The following is a 22586-nucleotide window of genomic DNA, read 5'->3' as shown; positions in this document are numbered from 1 at the left end:
GTTCCTGAAAAGTCTGATAATTATTTGCGTTTCTTAATTGTTGCCGTTTTGTGTTCGAGTGGAGCTCTGCCCCAGTGCCTTGACACGAGCAGGGTGTTTCGCTACTGGTTAATTAAAGATTAAGGGGCCGAAAAAAGCTTCTTATGTCAGCGTAGCGATATAGCAACGACAATAACGGTTTGGCCGCCGGGAACCTTACTGAACGTCTTTCTGACGGCTGCCAGCTAGCGGCACTCTTCCCGCTGGATCAGAACCTCCAGAGCCAGAGCACCAGTGTGAAAACCAGGGGCACCACGATCTAGAGGGTCATTCAGAGGAGACGTTAAACCAGACTCCCGACTGCTTGGTGGCTGAAGATGCCACTGTTAATAAGAGTGAGAGTGGTGCCTCTGTGTCCTGGTTAAATTCTGCTGTAGGCTTGCACAGTCTGACCTCACTTAAACTCTCCCTTAATTCCGCGGGTGAGGTCGTTTCCCTGCCTGACCCGCCATACCGTGGTGCTGCTCACACTCGATGGCTGCCACTCGTCTCCCAGGTGGCGGCGGGGCCAGTCACGGATGAATTTGGTCCCCTTCTGTATACGTCATAAAACGCTGTGGGATCTCCCGGGGCGAAAAGCGCTTGATGAATGCAGTTCACTTTAGTATAATTTGTGGCGTCACATTGCAAGCCTCGTGGAGACGTGTAGAAAGCTGGTTCTGTCTCTTCCGTCTCGGGAGGAAGCAGGTCACTAGCGTCAAGGCATGCGAATCGCAAAGCAGCGTTGCCCCAGCTGCGATTCCCACACGCTTCGTCCTGAGAGGAGTTTGTGTGGAGCGCACCTCTGCCCACGCTGGTGTGGGAGCAGGCGGTTGGACGGCTGATGAGCTGGCGCTGGCGGTGATCACAGATGGGCCTCTTTCTCCAAGGTGTGCAGGCCCCGGCCGGAGAGAGACTGACACCATGGACACGTTCGTCGACTCCGCCTGGTACTATTTCAGATACGTCGACCCTCACAACGGGCAGAGGTAAGGATCAGGCCGGGCCAGGGCTCTGCTGGCGGTGCTCATAGCCTTCCTGTAGTGCTTCCTTGAAGACTTCACAACAGTCTCTCAATAATAACTGATTTGGTAACAGCAGTATAAACTGCACGTACGTGCTGCACCTTTATTTTAGGCAGCCGAGACAGGAGACGTATTTGTGGCCTGGGCATCTTTAATCCACTATGGGGAAAATCTGGCTGCAGAGATGAGGAACTCATCTTCATTATCTCTGACAGCGCAAGTCAGATGAAGAGCCTGATATGGGGGGATTAATTCATAAGCGTTCCGAGTTTTTTATGCTTTCGGTGACCTTTGTTTAAATCTGGTTTAGCTGACGGTTAAGTGAGCCTGGTTTCACCTTCACTCCCAGGGAGATTATGTAACATTAGAAAAGCTGTTACACAATTCGGGATCCAGGTTAATAAACAACAACAAAGATGGGAGAGCTGTACAGAGCCAGGGAAGTCTGTTGATTTTAGTAAGGACAGACAGTATAGTTGGCTGGACTGAGTGAGAGGTGGAAAGAGGATCTCCGGGGTCATTTAACATGCAATAGTGGCCATGTGGCTCATCTTCAGTGATCTGCCCATTTCAGTGCAGTGAGCCACAAGAGGTAAGCATTAATATCCTGCTTAAACTGCACGGCTCCATTGATAGTTCTTCATCTGTGTCTTCTGTGCAGTTTCCTTTTCCTTCCATATAGTTTTTTAATCAATTTTCGGTGTGTCTCAGTGCATTGGGTTTGATGTTGAGGGTACCGTTCCTGCAGGCTGCCTGTGCTACATTAGCATAGGATTAGAGTTCAGTCTGCTGTGGTGCCTTATTAAGCCCTTCGGGGTGGTTTTCTTGTGATTATATACCATGCCATGACTAGCTTTTTACACCTATTACTGTATGGTATGTCCTCAGGTTTTAATTGATTAATGTCAACCCTGCTACACGCTGTTGTAGTTTAGTCCTGCTCATTTTGGTGCAAGACTGCCCTCTAGTGTTTATAGTGTGTTTTGTTCACTGTGGTGGCCAAACCGTCCAGTGATCCTTATATCTGAGTTGTCCTGCCATAGAACTCCAAATAAAATCAACGTATTATACTGTACATATTATTCATAATAATCTCCTAATCACAAATGCATATGTTCGACTGTCCAGCAAAAATAAGTCTTTGCTGTAGCTGTGGGCAGTGTTTCTGCTAACATTGCAAGCGCACTCACCTGGGAATCATGCTGTAAGACTGGTTCCATAGCCTCTCTGGTGTAGAGGAATGTCATACTATACTGTAGCAAACTAATATCAACCTGACTGAGATTTTTAGAAGTTATTATCACTTTTTGTTAACGTGATGCTTTTTTGGCCTTTCCTTCCTTGCTATAGTTTACTGTTTCATGCAGAAAATGTTCCAGACTCTGAAATCCACGTCTCTCAACTCCACGTTCGCTCTTTTTGTTCTTTAGGCCCTTCGATCGGTCTCTTGCGGATTACTGGATGCCTGTGGATTTATATATTGGAGGCAAGGAGCATGCTGTCATGCACTTGTATTATGCCAGATTTTTCAGCCACTTCTGCAGAGACCAGAACTTGGTTTCACACAGGTACAGTGAAATCATTCATCGTTCTGCTCATTAATCTGACGTCGGCTTTGATGTCAAATGATAATAAAATTTTAAAAATCCCATGACAGGGTGACCGCATTGCAGAAATGGAGACGAGCTTTTAACTGCGTATAAAATGTGAAAATAATTCGCATTTTTTTACGCGAGTTATTCCTACCGATGAGAACCAAAACGGTCTGTTGGAGGACAGGAAGAGAAACGGAATCGCAGCTGATTTTATTTTGTGGTTTGGTATACACAGCAGTGATTTGCCGTGAATGTACTGTAGATGCAGAGCAGTAGTTAAAACACTAGCGCAACGTACTGCAGTTTGCCTGTCGCTTGTGGTCAGGGGATGTAGCTGTGTTCTCTGTGGTATTTGACTGGTTCCACTGTCTCTGGAAGGGAGCCTTTCCACAAGTTGCTGGTCCAGGGCCTCATCAAAGGGCAGACCTTCCGGCTGGCAGACAGCGGGCAGTACCTCAGGAGAGAGGACGTCGACTTCTCAGGTGAGCCCGGCCCGAGGTGCGGCAGTGTCTGGGGCTGGGGGTACAGAGTTACCCGTTTCTCGTGAGCATAAAACTGTGCAGTCCAGTCCTTCCCAGAAGGGGCTGCTCACATGTGAGTTCTAGCATGATTTGTAAGAAAGCAGAGCAACCTTTTTCCCCACTTGTACAGCTTCCCAAGTAAACGCATGGCAGAAATGGGACCTTTACATGTATCGGACAGTGGCCTCATCAATATCTGTGGCAAATTTTGAAAGAGACAAATATTCGAGTGTGAAAAGTAGTCAATAAACCAGTAAATAAGAGCCACCCATATTGTCTAGTACAATTTATTGGAGAAAGTAAGCATGTCTAGTGTGGTTAAACTGCTTTGATCATTGGGGAATAACGAGAGGAATCTGCCCTGAGAGTGATTTACTGTGCAACGCACTGCATTTTTCCCTGCACAGGAATGTGCTGACAGCACGTTAGTGTGTGAACCTGAAAAGAACAGGGCAGTGGTAGTCATGCTTAGATGGTGATGCCAGCATTTAAGTTCATGATCACATTGTGCAGTTATCACTGCATCGGCTTATGAGTAGCAAAATTAGCTCCTTGTATCTAAGCAGCTGCAGCAATCAGTATTGGTTCAGTATTCCTTTGTGGTTCACATGCTAAAGGGACGGCTCAAGTTATGAGAAATGTGTATGAGTTTTGCATTTACTTTTTTAATTCAGTTTAATATTATTAACAAACCTGTGACAAAAGCCCATGGCTGTATCTGCATTTGTAATATAAGCCAGATCGTAATTTTTTAAATGTTGTATAAATAGAGTTAATAAGTAATTACTGTGTTCTGTAGAGAAGGCAACCAGACAGGACATAATTACCTTTTTTCATGTTTTAATGAAGGGTATGATTCGGTTAATAGCAACACAATAAGGAACAGCAAGACTCTGATTATGGAACGGTGTTTTTTGTCATGCTTCTGAGGAGCAAAGAAAGAGCACAGCTGTACCAATAATATAATAATAGGAAAATAAAAGGGAAAAGAAGGGATTGATTTAAAATTATTGTTAAAAATTAAACAGATTTATGCCTTTAAATGTATGTGATTTACCTACTGACAAAATATCACCAGAAATTTAAGGCTAATCCGAGCATGGTGTATGAATGTCACATCTTAAAATATTCACGATTTATTGTAGTTCTAAGAATTGGAACCTTGCACTTGCACAGATCCAGTGTTTCAGATCCAGTGTTTAATTTTCTAACAGAAATAAGGAAAATCAGGTTGTGTAGACCTGGCAAAAATGTATGTAGATAATTGTTACAGTACCAACTAAATTATTTCAGTTTTCTCCTGAACAGCAACCAAAAATGCTGCTTCTTTAAGCCAAGAATTTCTTACATCTTTTATGATTTTGAATCTTACTATCACTTTATAGTGTGTGTTGATAACACATACTTTAAAGTAAATTTTCAGGTACTGTACATGCCAGATGTGTGATTCTAGTCCTTTTTTAAGGGGTGTACAGTTTGCTTTAAGATGGTCTTGTACCTACAGAGCACCTCATACCACCCTGCCAGGCAATCAACATACTCGAACAGGAGCCGTAAGCCTGCAGGCTCTCGGAGCGTCTTTACATCAGCCACTGATGAAGACTTCGGCCAGCTCCTGATTCGCCAGAGTAGTGAAGCTGAGCAGCGGCTTCAAGCCCTGAGGTCACCTGAGCCCCAGCAGGATAGGGCCCCCTGTGCTCTGTGGTGCTGTACAAGCCTGGGCAGGGCCGTGACCCCCCCTTGACCCCCCGCTGCGCTGCTCGTCTTCCAGGCCCAGAGCCGGTGCAGGCCGGCACGGGGAGGAAGCTGCAGGTCACCTGGGAGAAGATGAGCAAGTCGAAGCACAACGGCCTGGACCCGCAGGAGGTGGTGAAGCAGTACGGGATCGACACTGTGCGTCTGTACATCCTCTACGCCGGCCCGCCCGAGCAGGACATCCTCTGGGATGTCAAGAGTGAGAGCGCCTTTGCGTTTGGGGGTGTGGGGGGGGGGGGTGGGGGCAGTTTCGCTACCTGTCCGCTGGTAAGAAGCTATCCAACCTCCCGAACTGCCAGGCTCGTGGCGATCTGGTCCAGAAGCACGTTGCTCCGCCTGTGGGGGCTGAAAGACACCGTGGAGCTTGCGGGGGGGGGGGTCTAATTACTCGTTTACTCAGCTGATGCTTTTGTGCAAAACTAATTACATTTAGACGCTGTTGTACAGCTGGATGGTTCACTAGGGTGGTTTGGGCGAAGAGCCTTCCTCCAAAATGTAAAGAAAATGCAGTTCCTGTCATGTCTCACAGCAGTCCCTCTTTTCCTGGGACAGTGTTTGTTCCAGTACTATCACAGGAAATTGTTATTATTATTTAATAATAATAACAGTAAAGCCAGAGCGCCCAGTGTGTAGATTTCTGAGCTGTGACAGGACGGGACGGCGCCGCGGGCGGGGCGGGTCACACCGGGGCGGGCAGTGCCGCGACGAGAGCCCAGCCCGGGTTCTCAGCGGGAAAGGTCTGTGGCGCCTGGCACTGCGGGAACACGTCTCCTGTCTGACGGTCTTCCAGCGGACGCCATTCCCGGGGTGCTGCGCTGGCAGGCCCGCCTCTGGGCGCTGGTCACCAGGCTGGCGGACGCCCGCCGCACCGGGGGGGTCCCGGCTCCGCAGCTGCTGAGCGGCCAGGAGAAGGCGGAGGCCAGGAGGATATGGGAAAACAAGAACTACGCGGTGTCGCAGGTCAGGATCGGCAGCCGTTTCTGCCTTGTGCGCTGTGCTCGTTTGTGAATGCTTTACCCGTTTATATCTTTTTATTGCAGTTGTGCAGCATCCAGTCGTCTCGAAATCAACTGAGGGTAGTGCAGCAGCCAAAGAGGCTCACAAACTGCAGCGTTAGACAGAGTTAGATGTCACAACATTACATTCTTTCAGTCTCAGCCAGCAACCATATCACCCCGCAGCTCACAGCTGGCAGCCCACTGGAGCTCAGCAGGTGTGAGCCTGGCCAGTACCTGGATTAGATACTCCTGGGAAAAATCTGAGCTGTTAGAGGGACCAGCAGGGGGTGCTCTCACCCTGTGGTCTATGTGGGTCCTAATGCCCCAGTATAGTGATGTGGACACTATACTGTAAAAAGGTGCTGTCCTTCAGATGAGACGTAAAACGGAGGTCCTGACTCTCTGTGGTCATTAAAAATCCCTGGGTGTTCCTCGAAAAGAGTAGGGTTGTTACCCCGGTGACCTGGCCAAATTTCCCCCCTGGCCTTTACCAATCATGGCCTCCTCATAACCCCCCTCTCTGAACTGGCTTCGTCACTCTGCTCTCCTCCCCACTGAGAGCTGGTGTGTGGGGAGTGTACTGGCTCACTATGGCTGCTGTCTCATCATCCAGGTGGGGCTGCACACTGGTGGGGGGGAGGGGATCCCCATTACCTATAAAGCGCTTTGAGTGGAGTGTCCAGAAAAGCGCTGTATATGTGTAAGCAATTATTATTAATTATTATTAGTTGTAAGGGCTCATTGCTCCCATGTGCCAGTGGGCTGTGAGCAGAGTATTGTCTGAGAGGTAGCCCACTGCACTACAGCATCTCTGTCTGCACTGTCTCCTCATGCAAGCTGAGCGAGGCTGGCTGGGTCGAGCCCCCTTCTGGTTTCGGTATCTTAGCAACTGGCCAAGTTGGTGGTTGGAACAGAGGAATTGACCACAAACCAGCCACCCATTATCAGTCCCCGATAACAGAAGAAAAAAAATTGTACAGGGAGAGCCATGTCAGGTATGAAAGCATAATGAAATGTTAAATCAAAATATCATTTAATAAAAACGTGTATTCAGAATTTTATACCCAGCAACAGAAGTAATGTTGTGACATCTAATTGCACTGAGAAATCGATTAGATACAGTTACATAGAAGATATGATGGACTAAAATGCTGTTCCCCCTTTCGTTTTTTCTTTCGGTATATTCTTGTTGCAGGAAATACAGTGAAAACCGTTCATCTCTAGTAGGTTCCAGCAAGTCGTTGGACTTGTTGTGACAACTGAGATGAATAGCGTGACTGCTGGTCTGTTTCTGCAGGGGATGAAAAGAGGAGGACATTGCAATTAATCGTACACAAAAACAAGGGAAGATATGAAAATGATACCAGGGAAAAAGGGGTGAAGAAAGTGATTTTTCAACATTTCTGCTCTTTTTTCCTCAAAAGGAAAATCTAAACTAAAAGTACAGAACAAGTCAGCTTTGACTTTCGATGGGCACTGGATAAACAGCCCATTTATTTTCTGATGTGTCGCAGACACTTCTCTCATTAAATGACATCAACAGCAGTTTCACTTGAACATAAATGTGGCCTTTGTACTAGAACACAGTGACCTTTGGAGGACAAATAATATTAGAAACACAGTTGAATTCCTTGCATGCTAGACATGGATATCTTTGGTTTTAAAATAGTAACATGGGTCAGTGACCCCACTACTTAACCAGTGCTGTGCAAAGTGACATTTAGTTTGTGAGCAGCTTTTAACTTCACCAGAGGCTCATAGAGACTCTTCTTTCTACTCAAGCTGGCAAGACTGTCAGGTGATTGTAAACAGCCATTCATTTTTATATTTTTAATGCAAGAGTCATTATTTTAACATTAATGAAGACTGCAAAAGTTTTTATGCACTCTTGAATATTCACAGTATGTAATATCACCCATGTTTTTGACAATGTACATAAAATCAAGTCATATTTATTTTGGCTTAATTTAGGAATAACACTTTCTCTACATGCCTGAACATGCTCCAAATTCCTGAACAAAGGGTAGAATAGGGCTGTAAATTTGCTAATGATTTGAAACATTGTAACAGTGTTTGATTGAGGTTTGATTGAGGTAATTAGTGGTGTACCACAGGGATCTGTACTAGGACCACTGCTCTTCCTGATTTATATCAATGATCGAGATTCTGGCATAGTGAGTAAACTAATCAAGTTTGTGTATTAATTCAAATTCGGTGGATTGTGAAACACTGTAGAAGCAGCAGATGAAATAAAAAAAAAGATTTAGATCAGATTCAAGAGTTGGCTAATTTGTGACCATTCGTGTGTCATATATTCAAACATTAGAAAGTATCTGTAAAATGAATCAATAATGATATAAACTAAGAAAATTATGAATTGTTATTAAGCTAAATATTTTTCATAGAAATGCATTTAAGATATTTTGTAACCCTCTTACATCTAATTAGTTTTATTAATTTGAAGAATAATAGAGAATTTTATAGGTCTCTCTAAATTTCCACCTTATTAAGGCCAAGGAAATACTTCACTCAGTCCAACTGTAGTCCAAATAATGAGTTCATTTAGGTCCTGAATGGCTCAGGTAAAAGGAAAACCAGAAATCCTGGCTCTCGGGGCTTCAGCTTTTTGCAGTACCTACCTTTTCCAGTGGGTGTCAGTAATGGCCCAGGGATTCTATGAAAATCGCTTCTGGTGTAGTTGAAACTGAACAAATAAAGTGAATTTAGTATCACTACATTCATAGTTTTCTGCTCTCAGCATGAGCAGAACCAATTTCTTTTAACATTTCAGAATTTACTGTCCATTATCTACTTTACCTGTTTCTTACTGGTGGTAGTGATGCTTTCTAGCAGCAAAGGAAGTATTTTATAAAATTAATTTATCCCTTTTTTGTAGACTTCTTAAGCTTGATGAAAGCAAAAAACTTGAAGGTTTCTTGTTTCTTAAATCAGGGGTGTTTATGTTCTTATGTCCCCAACCTTGTTGATCATATTTGGCACCTATGTTTTATATTGCTGAAATGTAAACGTACTGGTTTAGGCTTAGGCAAAATGACCTTGTGTTAAAGGTATCGCTTACAACTTCTGATGAAAATAACATTTGAACCTGATTGTAAGTCTAGCCTTATAAGTTTAAGTGAGAAATGTCATTATTTAAAAATCTGTTAAAGGACAGCTAGTTGAATGCAAAATAAGCAATGCCAAATTTTATATTTGGTTAAATTAGAAATCTGATTCTGGTCAGAAATATTCGCCTGGATTACATTCTCAAGTTCCTCATTGGAACAGGAAAAAAAACTTAAAGGCCATAAATCAATAAGCCTGCACTCAATTTTGAGGAAGCTTGATTAGCAAATCTGCAGGCTTTTGAGAAGTGAGGTGTTACTAATTCAAGCGGCTTCCTCACAGACGCGGTACCGCACAGTTCTGTGTTCACTGTGGAGTCTGGGCTAGTAGGGATTTCCGTTGATCTTGCTGCCTGCGATGTGATGTGGAGTTGAGTGCTGGGATCCCCTGTCAGTAGCACATTTGGGCAGGAAATGGAATGCTGCTGTCTTTTGTTCAGGCTGATTTCAGGGTGTATTTGTTTTGTCAGTCAGCTTTTGTGGCATGGCAGGGAGGTTGAAAAGATAAGTCCGCTGAGAGTATCGCCTTTAAAGCACCGCTGTATTATGTTCTGATCTGTTGTTAGCGAGACAAAGAGATATAGTCTGGCCTTGAAGCCTGCCCACATCTTGCGGTTTTGAGTTAACGCTGTTGCAAGGCAGTGATACAGTTGTAGGGCTTTTGAAACCTCAATCCTCCACTTTGACACCTTAAAAATAGCCGTCGCAGTCTTTCCCGAATGTGACTCCTGCAGTGATTCATTTCACCGGAGACCACTGACATCAGCCTTTTCATGGTGAAACATGTGGAGATCCAACCTCTGATTAGGAAAAGAAGATCTAAATCTGCAACCACTTTTTTATCTGTGTTACTGCACCCTCCGTCTGTGGCTGCTGCAGTCCTGGTCATGCGTGTGTTAGCACCCCAGTACCTGAAAATTATGCCTCTGAATTTAGAATTAGGTGCTGCTGAATGTCCTTCTGCTTAGGGAGCACGACAGTGATATTCCTTCACTGTTTTTTGTTCTTCCAGGTGACACATCACTTCACAGAGGACTTCCTGCTCAATGCTGCGATCTCTCGCCTCATGGGCCTCACCAACACGCTCTCTGTGAGTGCGATGGTGCACGAGTACCTTGTTTTGTGTTGGGGTGAGCGTGTCAGTTGTAAGGCTAGGTGCATTGTGGTTCGGCTATTGTTTGGCAGGGCTCCAACGAGGAAGATGACACGTGCTGCTCATTACTGTTCACCACTCCCCTTGTTTGATTAGGACATAGATCCGGGGTGTCCAGCCCTGGTCCTGGAGAGCCCCAATCCAGTTAGTCTTAGAGCTCCCCCGTTTCCGAAGACTGGGAAGATCTGTAAATTACTGATGAGTTCAGAAAGCCGTGTGTTCAGTTAGGAGAACACTGGTCCTTACGGGCTGAGGGCCACAAAGATTTTGGTCCTAAATGATCTTTAAGTTACTGTGATGTAATAAATCACCTGCTTGACTGATTGCAATTCGTTGTTCCTCCTGTTTCGAAACTGGTGATGTAGTAGAGATCTGTAACAGCTGCTGGACGGGGGCTCTCTGGGGCCACCGTTGAACGCCCCTGCTGTAGATCAGTTCACCTCTGTCGGCTGACAAGAGTCTGGCTCGTCTAAACTCTCTCTCCCCTCCGTGATGAGGACCTCGTCACTAGGTGTACAACAGGGCTGGGTGAAAGTGAGAGACCACACAAAGCAATTCCAGTCGCCCGTTGGCGCGACTCCCTCACCGGGCTCTTGTGCCTCTCCGCAGCGCGTCTCCCAGCGTGTGGTGCTGCACAGCGTGGAGTTTGAGGAGGCTCTGGCCGCCCTGTGTGTCATGACCGCTCCCATGGCCCCCCACCTGGCCTCCGAGCTCTGGGCAGGTGAGCGAACCGTCCCCTCTCTGAGGTCTGTGCGTCGTGCCGCTCCTTGTTTTTAATGTCGTCTTTCCTGGCGCTGCCAAGCTCCCTGAGCGGGTTTCAGGAGGAAGGGCTGGGAACATGGCTTTTCTGCCAGCAGCCGTGTCACTCCCCCAAAACTCCCAGCTGGCCACCCCCCGGAGCTCAGCAGGTATGGGCCTGGCCAGTACCTGGAGGGGAGACTCCTGGGAAAGCTAAGTTTGCTGCTGGAAGAGGTGTGAGTGGGTCCAGTAGGGGGCGCTCACACTGCAGTCTGTGTGGGTCCTAATGCCCCAGTATAGCAACGGGGACACTAGACTGTAAAAAAGGTGCCGTCACTCTGTTCTCCTCCCCACTGAGAGCGGGTGTGTGGGGAGCGTACTGGAGCACTCTGGCTGCCGTCGCATCATCCATTATCCTCATAAGGCAGAAGCAGACAGCTGGTCGCCTAGGCAGTTTTTCAGCTAAATCCTTCCTCCCTCTTAAACTTGTCACAAACAGTTCAAGCAGCCCAGGACCTGGGAAATGAGACATGTTTATGTGGGACCCCAGAATGGTTGTGTTTCAGGCGTGGCGCCCCGTGTTCTGGAGTGACGGCTCGCCGACGCGCGGCCGGCGTGTGGGGCCGGTGGCGTCGCTCTCCTGTGTGACTGAGGCCGGGGGCAGGGCCGCTCAGGAAGGCTCGCAGCGTCTGACCTTGGCCTTTCCCCTGGAAATGGAAACCCCGCGCTGCGCTGAGGCATCAGCGAGGGCCCGGAGAGCTGTCACACTGCCCAGGATCACAGCACACACAGGGGGGTGGCAAAACAAGAGTGTGCATGTACATCCTGGTGTGGAAAAATTGGAAACATCTGACCAGTATAGGTGCACCCAGCATGTCCGATAACTACAAATGCACCATGATTTCGTTCGACACCTCTCCCCACGTCTGTAGTCTGTAAAAAAAAAGTAGTAAGAATAATAAAACCGAGGTGAGAAGTCGTGGGTCTCGATGGTGAGCCGGCGATGAGAAGGATGTGGCATTGTTCATTCACTCTTCACTCATTGCAAGTCACAACAACAACAACCCCTGGTCAGCTCACCGCCCAGGGCAGCGCACAGCTGCGAGCGCTGTGCTGTTTTCCACTCGGGGCACCCACAATTCTCCACACACTCCACAGGATGGGGAAACGCAGATCCTTCCTGAAAGCCTCGCATCTCCGGAGTACAGCGACCCTGCTGTGAATTTTACAAAGGGGCGTGTGGAGTGACCAGGGGTCCCACGTCCAGCCCTCACACTAGTCCCATTACCGAACAGAAACAAAGTTACATTCACATGGCGAGAGTGAAGCTGCTGCTGCTTGGAGCCCACTGGGATCTGGCATTCGGACACTAGCCCTTTCCTTAACAGGCTGATCCACCACGGATACTGCTCCCTTGGCCCATGTTTTGTCATTTCTGTGCTTTGTTTACAGCCAGGCAAATGCAAAAAAAAAAAGACTTGTGCACCGAACCCTGCAGAGAGATATGTGGGGTTTTTTACTTTATTGTAGCTGTGACAGCTCTGATCCTAGCCCTAAAATCCATAAAACAGATAAGGAATGCCATTTAAGTCAACTGGTATGTTATTAAGGGATATGGGACCACATTTACTCTGGGCGTTTTCCCCTCTGGATATACTGCAGATCGTGGAGGTATTGTCAGGTTAGGTCCAGTGCAAAAAATCCAGTAGCAATGCAGATTATTCAGAATGCACAGTTTCTTATCGAGATCACCGGGAGCTCTGGGCTGCTTTGAGGGGCACTTCGTGGGTGTTGCATATTTGGAGTGATTGCAGCTAATTGGGAGTCGAGCAAAATCCTAACATCCCATTTTTAATATGTGCATTTCGGTTTTCTTCCCGGATGCAGGCTCATTTGTGCCATTTCTTATTCATTCCCATGTTCAGTGTGATTTGCATAGTTTAACAGTGATAGAGCGCTGTTTTCATATTGGGGGCCAAGTTAACGGTACAGTGGGCTAATGCTGCATGTTGTGGAGCTGCTAACATTCACAGTTTGGGGAATGTGTTATTTTGACGGCAATGCGCAGCCGCTATCCTGGCAACACCTCCTTTATCTTTTACCTCTTTTTGTGAATATGACATGTTGTGTGAAAATGTTTAATAAATGGGCAGCTTATTAAGTACCATTGCATAGGATAATATATCAGAGCCCTGAGCTTTTGCGTTCACAAAGGTAACTGGTTACACATACAGACTGGCGTTAACGTGAAAGGACAGTCTCAGGCATTGGGATTTTGTTGGCATTTATATGCTGTGCAGTGTTCTGAATTCAGAGCTTGTTAAATTCCTGCATGGAATTTCCCAGACACTGGAGTCTTATGTTCATCTTGAATGCTGGGAGACAGGATCCAGAGCTCCCAAGAGAAATTCCCTTCTCTTAACCTCCTGCTACAAGAAACTCCCTGTGTTTCTGTTTCGGCTTCAAGAGGATATGGGATTTTAAACAGCTCTGTTTTTGTTAACTCCTGAGAAGCGTGTAGAAGCCTGATCTGAAATTAGAAACTGTGGTGTTTGTGTATATATATTTGACTCTCAAACACAACCCCAGCTCTGCTAAACCTCTAAAATAGTGGAACTGTTTCTCTTAGAATACGCTGAATGGGCCACAGACTGGATTAGACATGTTCTCAACGTAAACTCTTTAATATAGTGAAGCCCTTATGTTTGCACAGCGAACTCACGTTAGATGAATCATAATAATAATAATTGCTTGCGCTTATATAGCGCTTTTCTGGACACTCCACTCAAAGCGCTTTACAGGTAATGGGGATCCCCTCCAGCACCACCAGTGTGTAGCCCCACCTGGAGCCAAGTTGGTAATGTTACTTTTAGGGCTGTGAGCACAACACAACTAAGGAGCTGGGAGAAATGTTAACTTTTACACTTCTAGTCATATTAGTTGTATTTTATCGGTCCTGCTTCGGATTGTCTTGCTGTCCTGGATTCTGCCACAGCACCCCAGCAGTCCTCTCCTCTGCCTGTGTCCTGTCCTGGTCCTTCTGGGCTGGGCCAGGGCAGTGGTACTGGACTGGTGCTCTCTTCCTCCCGGCTGTTCTCTGTCCCCTCCTTTGTGTTTCCTGCTGTCAAGGTGAATTCCCTTCCCTCGCCACCCCCTGCTCCTCTTGCTCATTTTCTTTCAGTATTTCACTATATTTCACGTGGATTACTTCCCTTTCCCTGTCTCCCTTTTCTGCTCACAAAGCAGGCTGTCAGGTGAAGGTCATCGTCTCCAGGGCCTGCTCCCCCTGTAGTCTCTGCAGTCCCTGTCTCAGTCACCTCTGTCTTGACTGGTTCATCCCCTTTGCTGTCTTACTCCTGTATCTTAACCCTCCTCTGGCTGCGTGAGTCGGTTTCCTCCTCGAACTCTGCTCTCTTTCTGCCTTTTCTTTGACTCCCTCGCAGCTCTCGACTGACAAATAAGTTCTGGCTCATTTGCTCTGCGTGGTGTCTGTGTTGCACGTCCAGCTTTGTTTCCATTTAATTCATTTGATGTTATTTCATGTAAACTTCATGCAGATTGCAAATCACCCTGAGTATGGCAGTCTACAACACAGATGACTAACGGTGTGTGTGAACTCTGGTAAACAGGGTTCTTATGTCTTACCTTGAAGAATCACGTGGAATTACACCTCAGAGGTCTGTTTGCTTGATATCCCCAGCTCAGAATCATGTCCTACTGGTTAGACATGGGAGATGATCGTAAAATACTTGTTTTTCTAGACAATCTGACATTTCACTCTAGCCACTGTGCAAATCAGAGCTTCTAGGCCCTATGTAGGAAAGGATCCATCTAACTGAAAGCCTTTCATGTTACTCTTCACTTGGGTTCAGCGCTAAATATTTTTCCATTCAGATCATATGTTGTGGAGTGATGACTGTCCTTCTTATACAGTAGGTCCGATGCTAGTTAACTACTCGTGTGTGAAAACGACCGTTTCCAGTCAAAGTAATGTGACCCATTCTGGGATTGAATGAAAACTGATTTTAGGCCATAGTTTCATAGTGTGTTGATTTACCTACATTGAACAATCAACTCTAAAATTCGTTCTTCCTCTGTTCTTCTAGGTATTCCGTACTGTTTTACAACATGTCTTCAGTGGGCTGTTTCTGTGACACCGGATTGATTGCCTGGGGCTCAGTGTGAATGCGATGCCTTATTGACTGTGTTCCACAGGTTTGTCGCAGGTGAAGAACAGACTGTCCTGTGGCCTGCAGTGGGACTCTCATGTGTTGCAGCAGGACTGGCCCAGTGTGGACCCAGAATACCTCCAAACTCCCGACACGGTGGAAATCTCTGTCAGGGTGAGTTCAAACAAGCATGTCCACGCAGAGCTGGCTGTAGAGTGGCCCTCCTCCTTCTCCTTGCGCGATTGCACAGTCTGTCACTGACCAGGTCATGTCTGATTTTCAGATTTCTGTAGAGATAGGCTTGGTTTGTTTTTCAATATACTCCCTGTATATTTATATATATATAAATGGCTTTCTGGCGTAGTGTTGAGGCAGATCCAGAATGAGCTTCTTTTGAATACAGAGCATGAAATAATGTTCATCTCATTATCGAACAAATCCATATTCAAGTGATGCTTTAAAGTGACACTATTGCAAATTTTCTTGTCCTATATATATATTTGGTGATTGGATCAGATCTTATTGGTGTCTGATTGAAAGAGGGCATTTCAAAGATTAGATTTCTTGTTACAGTATCACGATAGAAGTCAAGCTTCCTAAGCCTTTCTTCTTAGCATTAATAAACAGCGGAGTTACTTTGGAGCAGTAACCAGGATGATTTAACACTGGACATCTGCCTTCTAGAGTGTAAAGTTGTGGTGAGAGAAGAGGGCCCATTAAGGTTTGCTTTTTACGGAGGGAAGCATTGTTTGATACGGTTCAGCACAAGTTTGGTTTATTGCTTCCCTTGTAATTGTTTCTGATTAACATGACTTTCCTGGTGTCCTAAGATGGTGACGACATTGGCTTTCCTCAGTCCCACTTCCTGAGCCTTTTTCCCATGGGGAATTCTTCCACTGGCCTGGAAATCGTGTCCATCCTGTTCGCTGCTTGTTTGTAAACTGCAGATGAGGGTCTTCAGTGTTTAAACGGATTGCGCAGCACGTTTAACAGGAGGTTAGACTGGAACCTTTACAATGTCCCTTAACAGCCTGGGTAGTGGGTAGAGGAGTGAATTATCAAACAGCAAATCATTTTTTCCTTTAGAGAAGTCGAGCCATGCCGCAGTCTAAAATGCAGGTCTTGCTTCTGTAGTTCATTCATTTCTGGATTAAAAATAAAGTAACGTTTCACAGCTCTGTAGACATGGAAGGACTGGGAGCGTTTCTGATGATGCGGTACAGATCTTTAGTTTTTTTTACCTGTTTGGCTGATCAGTCCGATGATCCCATTGTGAGGCTGAGGGAGGGGTTTTAATCAGTGAAATCCTAATCAAAGCCATAGGAGTATCAGAGAGGACAGAGTGTGTTAATGAATGGCTTCATCCCCTGCCTGTCCTCAGATACTCATAGTGCATGTGCACACTCGCACTGGCACACAGACACACACCAGCTCACACATTCGCACTGGCACACAGACACATGCCAGCTCACACACTCACACAGACACATGCCAGCTCACACACTCACACTCACACAGACACACGCCAGCTCACACATTCGCACTGGCACACAGACGCACACCAGCTCACACACTCACACACATGCAGGCACATGCCAGCTCACACAAACTCACACACACAGAAAGACACACAGCAGGAGTGCTGAATCCATATTTGTCTCCTTTCAGTTTCTGCGTATTCAATACAATCGAGTTGTCTGTGGGTTCCATAGTGATTTATTAAACGGGACTATGTGATTTACAGAGTTCAGGGACTTGTTGTTCTGCCCTCGGTTTAGTTCTAGTACTATGTATTTAACTCTACATACAGCACCATCAACGTCCTTCTGACGTTTTTTCACTCAGTTAATTTACCTCAGATGAATAACCCTTGAGCTGTTCAGTTCCTGGATCGGTAAATCATTCTCTTCAGCTCTTGATCTTTAATGTGTTATGTTCATATGAGAAACCTTGAAGAGATTTTTAAATTCCCCTGTGAAACGTGTCATTTTAATTTCAAGAGACACCAGTCGGACAATCTCTTTCACATTCTAGCTCCATGAGGTGATGCTTGCAGTTTTATTTCATTTATGGACTGCCAGCGTTCTTGGAGAGGCTTATTCAAAGAATGTGGCCGGTGATCGCATATCAAAGCTTTTGGGTTTTAATCAGATTCTACACAGTTAATCTCTTCCAAGATCGCAGGCCTCACAGACACCTGTTCTGTAATGTAGAGCCGAAGATGAAACGGTCTGAAACACTGTTCTAGTGAAAGGGCTTCTAGTGGGATGAAATTTGCACTGTAGTGGGACAGTGGAAGTGGTTTAGTTCCAGAGGCCCTTTAATTAGGCTTTCAGATTGTACCACAGGCCCTCCAGATAGCCAGTGTGGCCGAGCTTCTCCTTCTACATCTGGTAACCGATTATGTGCAGTAAGTGGCCGAGGGGCTTGTTTAAACCACAGCGGCTTTTCAGGGAATTCTGTGTTCTTAAATAGAATAAAGGCGGGATACCTTTTAAATTAAAAAGAAAATCTCCTACATCGACTCTGACCGAGTTTGATTATGATTTAACTTGTCTTGAGAAAAAAGCTAATTTTGATATTTTTAGCAGCAGAAACATTTCCACAAATAACTTGTGGAATAAAGTACTGTACAGCCAGTCAAGTATGGGTAAGTAAGAACATGTTTTTCATTTTGTTTTTCAGTTGACTTTCATGTGTTCACTGACACGCAGGCCTGACAAGTGGATTGTTTTACCCTTTCGTACCGTTCACCAAACTGTCAAGAGCTGTTAGTTCTCCAACTTAGCGTAGCCCAAGTTTCAGAATTTATAGAAGTCTCAATGCTTTTCAGCGCCAGCTGGAGGGTTTTAAAAAAATCCTGGCTTTGTTTGGGTATTATCCCCAGGCGCACAGCGTGTCCATGGAGACCCGCAGGAAGCTCAGAGAGGCTGGGACTCTGACATCAGTTTTTTTCCAGTCGGTTAGATGTCCCTGCCTGGACGGTTGCAGAGTTTTCAGGGCAGGGAAATGTGAATGTCTCGGTGACGGCAGCTGCCCTGTCGCTCACGCCGCGGTTTCCCCTTCTGCCCCCAGATTAACAACAAAGCCTGTGGCTCGGTGAGCGTGCCCCTGGAGGTGTCCAGGAATCAGGACGAAGTGCGCGAGCTGGTCCTCAGGAGCCAGGTGGGCGTCCAGCATCTGAAGGAGAGGACCATCAGGAAGGCCATCCTGTCACCCCGGGCTGCTCTCATCAATTTCCTGGTGGAGGACTGAGACAAGCCAATCCCTTCCGAAAGGCCAGGCCGCCGTTTGGTCAAGACGGGTCTTTGTGGTTCGGTTTTTTTGTTTTCTGCAGAAAATTGAGCTTTCTTTTAAAAAACAAAGAAACACTGAGCTAATCCCCCCCCCACCCCCACCCCAACAATTTTTTTTTTCTTGTTAGCATGTCAGAACGCTTTTGTATTCTGTTCTGCGTGAGCCCCAAGTCAGGCTTACTGACTCCCACACATCGACGTACCGGTTAAATGTTCCTGTTTTTCTGGAGTCTGGCGTGATGTTGCTTTGCTTAACGTGTGAGCTTCATCCACATATTGTGTGGACAAGGAGAGTCATCCAGGAGACCCGTCAACTATAGGGACAAGGAATGTACACTTCTTTTTTTAAATATATTTATGATGTCATGTGATGATGCAGAGTAGTGTAAAAACCTGTAATTTTTTAAACAAAATACATCTGCTAACTTACTCTTTAATTCTTTTCCTTAAAATGAAAAATCCCCTGAAACCTGTGCTACCTCACGCTCTGTATCGGATCACGTCACAACCTTCATCTTTGGGACCACGCTGAGTTGTTCCCTGAGCCTGCCTGGGTGCTGGAATTGGGATTGTGGGATTGGTCCGCCCCTCTGTCCGATGAGAAGGGACTAATACCTGCTTTCAGCTCCTGCCTCCTGGGATTGCAGTCCACTTTGTGACAGTGACAAATGGGGAGTAAAAAAATGGCCAAGAAGAAAAAATAAACAGCTTTTTTTTTGCTCACAGTTGTTGAAGTTCATTTTCTATTAACAAATGACAGCAAAAAAAACGCTTCGTTTAGGAACGTTTTAGAAATATTTCACAGATTTCAAGGAGAAATTTAAAGAGATTTTAGGTTCTGCTTTTTCAGTTGAAGCAAACCCACTAAATGAAAAAACCTTCAAAACTTTCCTTCTCTTCCAGTCTTGATCCAAGTTTGCCGAAAAAGCAATTTCGCACTTGGGGAAGTTTTTGGCTCCTGGCTGCTTTTAAGAACTGAGTCATTCTACCACAGCTGTGTACTCTACTTGTGTGACTTTATGGAACCGACAGTCAAATGAAAGCAGATCTGGGAACATTTTAAATCTAAGCAATGCCGATGAGTCATTGAATTTGGAGGTTTTTCTACCTTGTACTCCCATCAGATTTCAGAATTTTAAGTTACTAAAACATTAAAGTTAACTTTCCTTAGTGCATGAACCTTCTGTGTCCTCATCCTCTGCTTTTTTTATACCGCACGTGAAATAGAGATTTTTGTAAAAAGGTACACTGAAGACTGAAAGCAACCTCAATAGCACATGCAGTGGTTCCTGCCAGGTTTTTATAGAGGCAATTCTAAATGAAGGATTCAGCAGTGACTTAACTGGTTGTCTGCTTCCGTTCTGCCCATTTCTGTATTTTGGTCATCACTCGATTTATAACAAGATCAAGCCAGCGATTGTTGTGTGAATCTCGGGACCTTATCCAGTAGGTAGGTTGCGGAGAATTGGAAGAACTCTGACACATTCCTTTTCTTTAACTTACTATTCTTCATTTAAAAGCCAGGGCATATGTGAGCTCTCTTTAACCTGCACTCTGTATTAAAATGTGCTTTCTCATTTTGGTTTTCATGCAGTTTAAAATGGCCTACTTTTCTGAGAACTTTTGACTGTATAGCTTCCCTTTTTTTTCCTGTATTTCAATTGCCGTGAGCATAATACTGAAATGTGGGCAGATTGCAATTATAATGCAAGGATATAAACAGCAGAGTGCATTTCAGAAAGTGCATGCATGCCATTCTATATTGCTTTAAACCTAACTCCATGGCTTGCTGTAAATAATCATCTGATTACACCTATTAAGGCTGGAGCAGAATGCACCTCCAGGGCACGTCTGATTCATATAGAGACTGAAGAATGTCAATAACAAGGTACAGGGCATCATATTTGCAATGAGGCATCCCTAAGCTGGGTAGAATAATCTGTCCTCGCTGTTAAAATTACTAATTGTATTTTGTGTTTATTTAGAGTCAGCTGACTGTTCAGCCTTGAAATTCTGTCATTACTTCAGCGTGCTATTGATTTGCAACAGCTTGCCTGAAACGCCTTGGGTGTGTGTTCTTTTTAATCAGAACCACTCAGCTTACAGTCGTCGACTCCAGGCTTTCTAAGCAGTGTGTAATAATTTGGTTGATGCTTAGTTATGGGGTTTCTTTGATAAACAGTAATTTAGATTTTTACTGTGTGCTGCGGGTGTTTCGTGCACAGTTATGCAAAATAAAGGAAAACTTAATAATTAGCACAAATCCCCCTCAAATACAGTGTTTAGCTTTATTTCTCAACAGAACCTGCCCTTCTTCCTTCTCCCAGCTCATTGTGTGCAGGAGATGCATAGTGCACCAGAGCTCTTCATCAGAAAACTCAGCCCAGGCAAGGAATCCAGTTCACTTGTGCTGAAATATTTATTTTTTAAAATTACCACCTACCGGTCCACCACTACTGGTGGTCCAAGAGACCTACTGGTCTCTTGAAACAGTAACAGGGTGGTCTCCCATCCCAGTACTGACCAGGACCAGCTCTGTGAAGGTTCTGAGATCTGACCAGATCAGGCCCCAGGTACAGCAAATGCCAGTGATATGCATTTGCTTAAGAATGTGCATGAGAAAAGGAAGGGTAGACAAGACTGAAAAAGGTGGGCACGATATCACGATGGTTTGCTCTGTCATATGTTTTGCCTGTGCTACACACCCATCCTTATTTTTGAAAAGAAACGTCCAAAACGCATGACTTTCAGAAATACAAACTTAAGCAGCTTTAGCCAACTTCTGAGTATGTGACTGTTGCCCTCTGCCAGAATATACTGCCACTTTGAGTCAAATTGGATTTGACACTGGGGCTTCACACTGAAGGTTTAATTATCACTTTAAGAGCTATCTCCAAGACAACAAGAACAACGATCGTTTTCCACGTTTACGTTTTGTGATGCACTGGGTCTGATGAAAATTGCTGCGTTCAAGTTGTAATTTGGTGGAAAAGCAAAGCAATTTTAACAGAGAGAAGTCTTTCATGAGCTGGGTGGGGTACTCTAGTTAGAAGATTTTGGTATATTGCCCCCATTTCACAATTTGACTATTATATAGCAGAGACTGGATATTAAGTAACTTGTCATCCCTGGCTATTTGTGATGGTAAGATTGCACAATAAAGCTTCATTGTTTTACAATCAGCATTCTGGGGAAACTGTTACACACATGCAGTGTTTATTATTAGACACTGCAGCCACTCATTCTTTCCTGTTATGCTTTCTCACTCAGAAACACTGCCTCTGTTGCTTGCTCTCTGCTCTGCATCGCACTCGTGTTTATACTACACGTAGGCAGTGTAAATACATGATTTTAAAAAACACTGGTACCCTTATTCTTCCATTTCCTAGTGATCATGTGGAAAGAAACAGATGAGTGAGCTTTTTTCGGTTTTCTCCAGCAACAGGTTCAGTCAAAGAATGATCAATACAAGATCTCTAGAAAGTATTAGGATGAGACCAGTTCTTCCAATAGGGAGTGTTCTCAAATCACCCTAAATAAGTACTGCGCCCTACAGTGAAGCACCAGCTACATGAGGTATGTGGCAGATAGACGTCAACGTGCAAGAATAATTTCGAAGCTACAGTATTTTACCTGAACGAGCTGTGTGTGAAGTGAAAAGTCTCGTCGTTCCTCCATCTCTTGATTTTACTCTGCCTCTCTTACGCTTTACGTTTCTGTTCATTTCGTGTTCAAACAGCGGAAATAAAAGAAACGCTACTGCAAAGCGTCCAGACACATTTAAACCACGTTGTTGACGTACCGTTGTTTGACTTAGGTTTTCACGTTCTAGTGAGAAGAAGAGGCAGTGATACCTGTTCAGGTACTCAAGTCCTTGACAAAAACACATTGCATGGAGTCACGAGGGACTGCCCTTTTGTCTGGAGTAAGAGGGGGCCACATGTCTGCATGGAAACAGCAGTGATATTTATTTTACCAGTGGGCGTATCAAAGCATATTTATGTTCCACAGAAGTTAGGAAAGCGTGACATCATGTTAGCGCAGTAGCACAGGCGTCCTGTTGTAGTCAGAACGTGGTGTTTTTATTGCAATCAAGGTGTGAAAGGTTTAGGGAATTGCTTCAGTTTCGGTGCAATGTTTCTGAAACAGGTGCTAATACACCCAAACTCTAATACTCCTGCAAAATTAGTCTC

At 45.1% G+C, this 22586-nt stretch overlaps 1 protein-coding gene across 2 annotated transcripts in view; it reads left to right on the top strand.

The window, feature by feature from the left end:
* The window catches only part of lars2 (leucyl-tRNA synthetase 2, mitochondrial), a 61016-nt gene extending 40349 nt beyond the window's left edge, over positions 1-20667 (top strand). For both annotated transcript variants that reach the window (XM_088929272.1, XM_088929273.1), the window contains 9 exons: positions 909-1007; positions 2474-2611; positions 3017-3120; positions 4931-5113; positions 5705-5874; positions 10050-10127; positions 10800-10911; positions 15144-15271; positions 18173-20667. In XM_088929272.1, the coding sequence (XP_088785398.1) occupies positions 909-1007; positions 2474-2611; positions 3017-3120; positions 4931-5113; positions 5705-5874; positions 10050-10127; positions 10800-10911; positions 15144-15271; positions 18173-18352 (1192 nt within the window). In that variant the 3' untranslated portion in view covers positions 18353-20667. The remainder of the gene's footprint in view (positions 1-908; positions 1008-2473; positions 2612-3016; positions 3121-4930; positions 5114-5704; positions 5875-10049; positions 10128-10799; positions 10912-15143; positions 15272-18172) is intronic.
* The last annotated feature ends 1919 nt before the right edge of the window (positions 20668-22586 follow it).

This window comes from Atractosteus spatula, chromosome 12, assembly GCF_055471065.1.
Source record: "Atractosteus spatula isolate fAtrSpa1 chromosome 12, fAtrSpa1.hap1, whole genome shotgun sequence".
Lineage (NCBI taxonomy): Eukaryota > Metazoa > Chordata > Actinopteri > Semionotiformes > Lepisosteidae > Atractosteus > Atractosteus spatula.
This window is presented reverse-complemented; position numbering and strand designations above follow the sequence as displayed.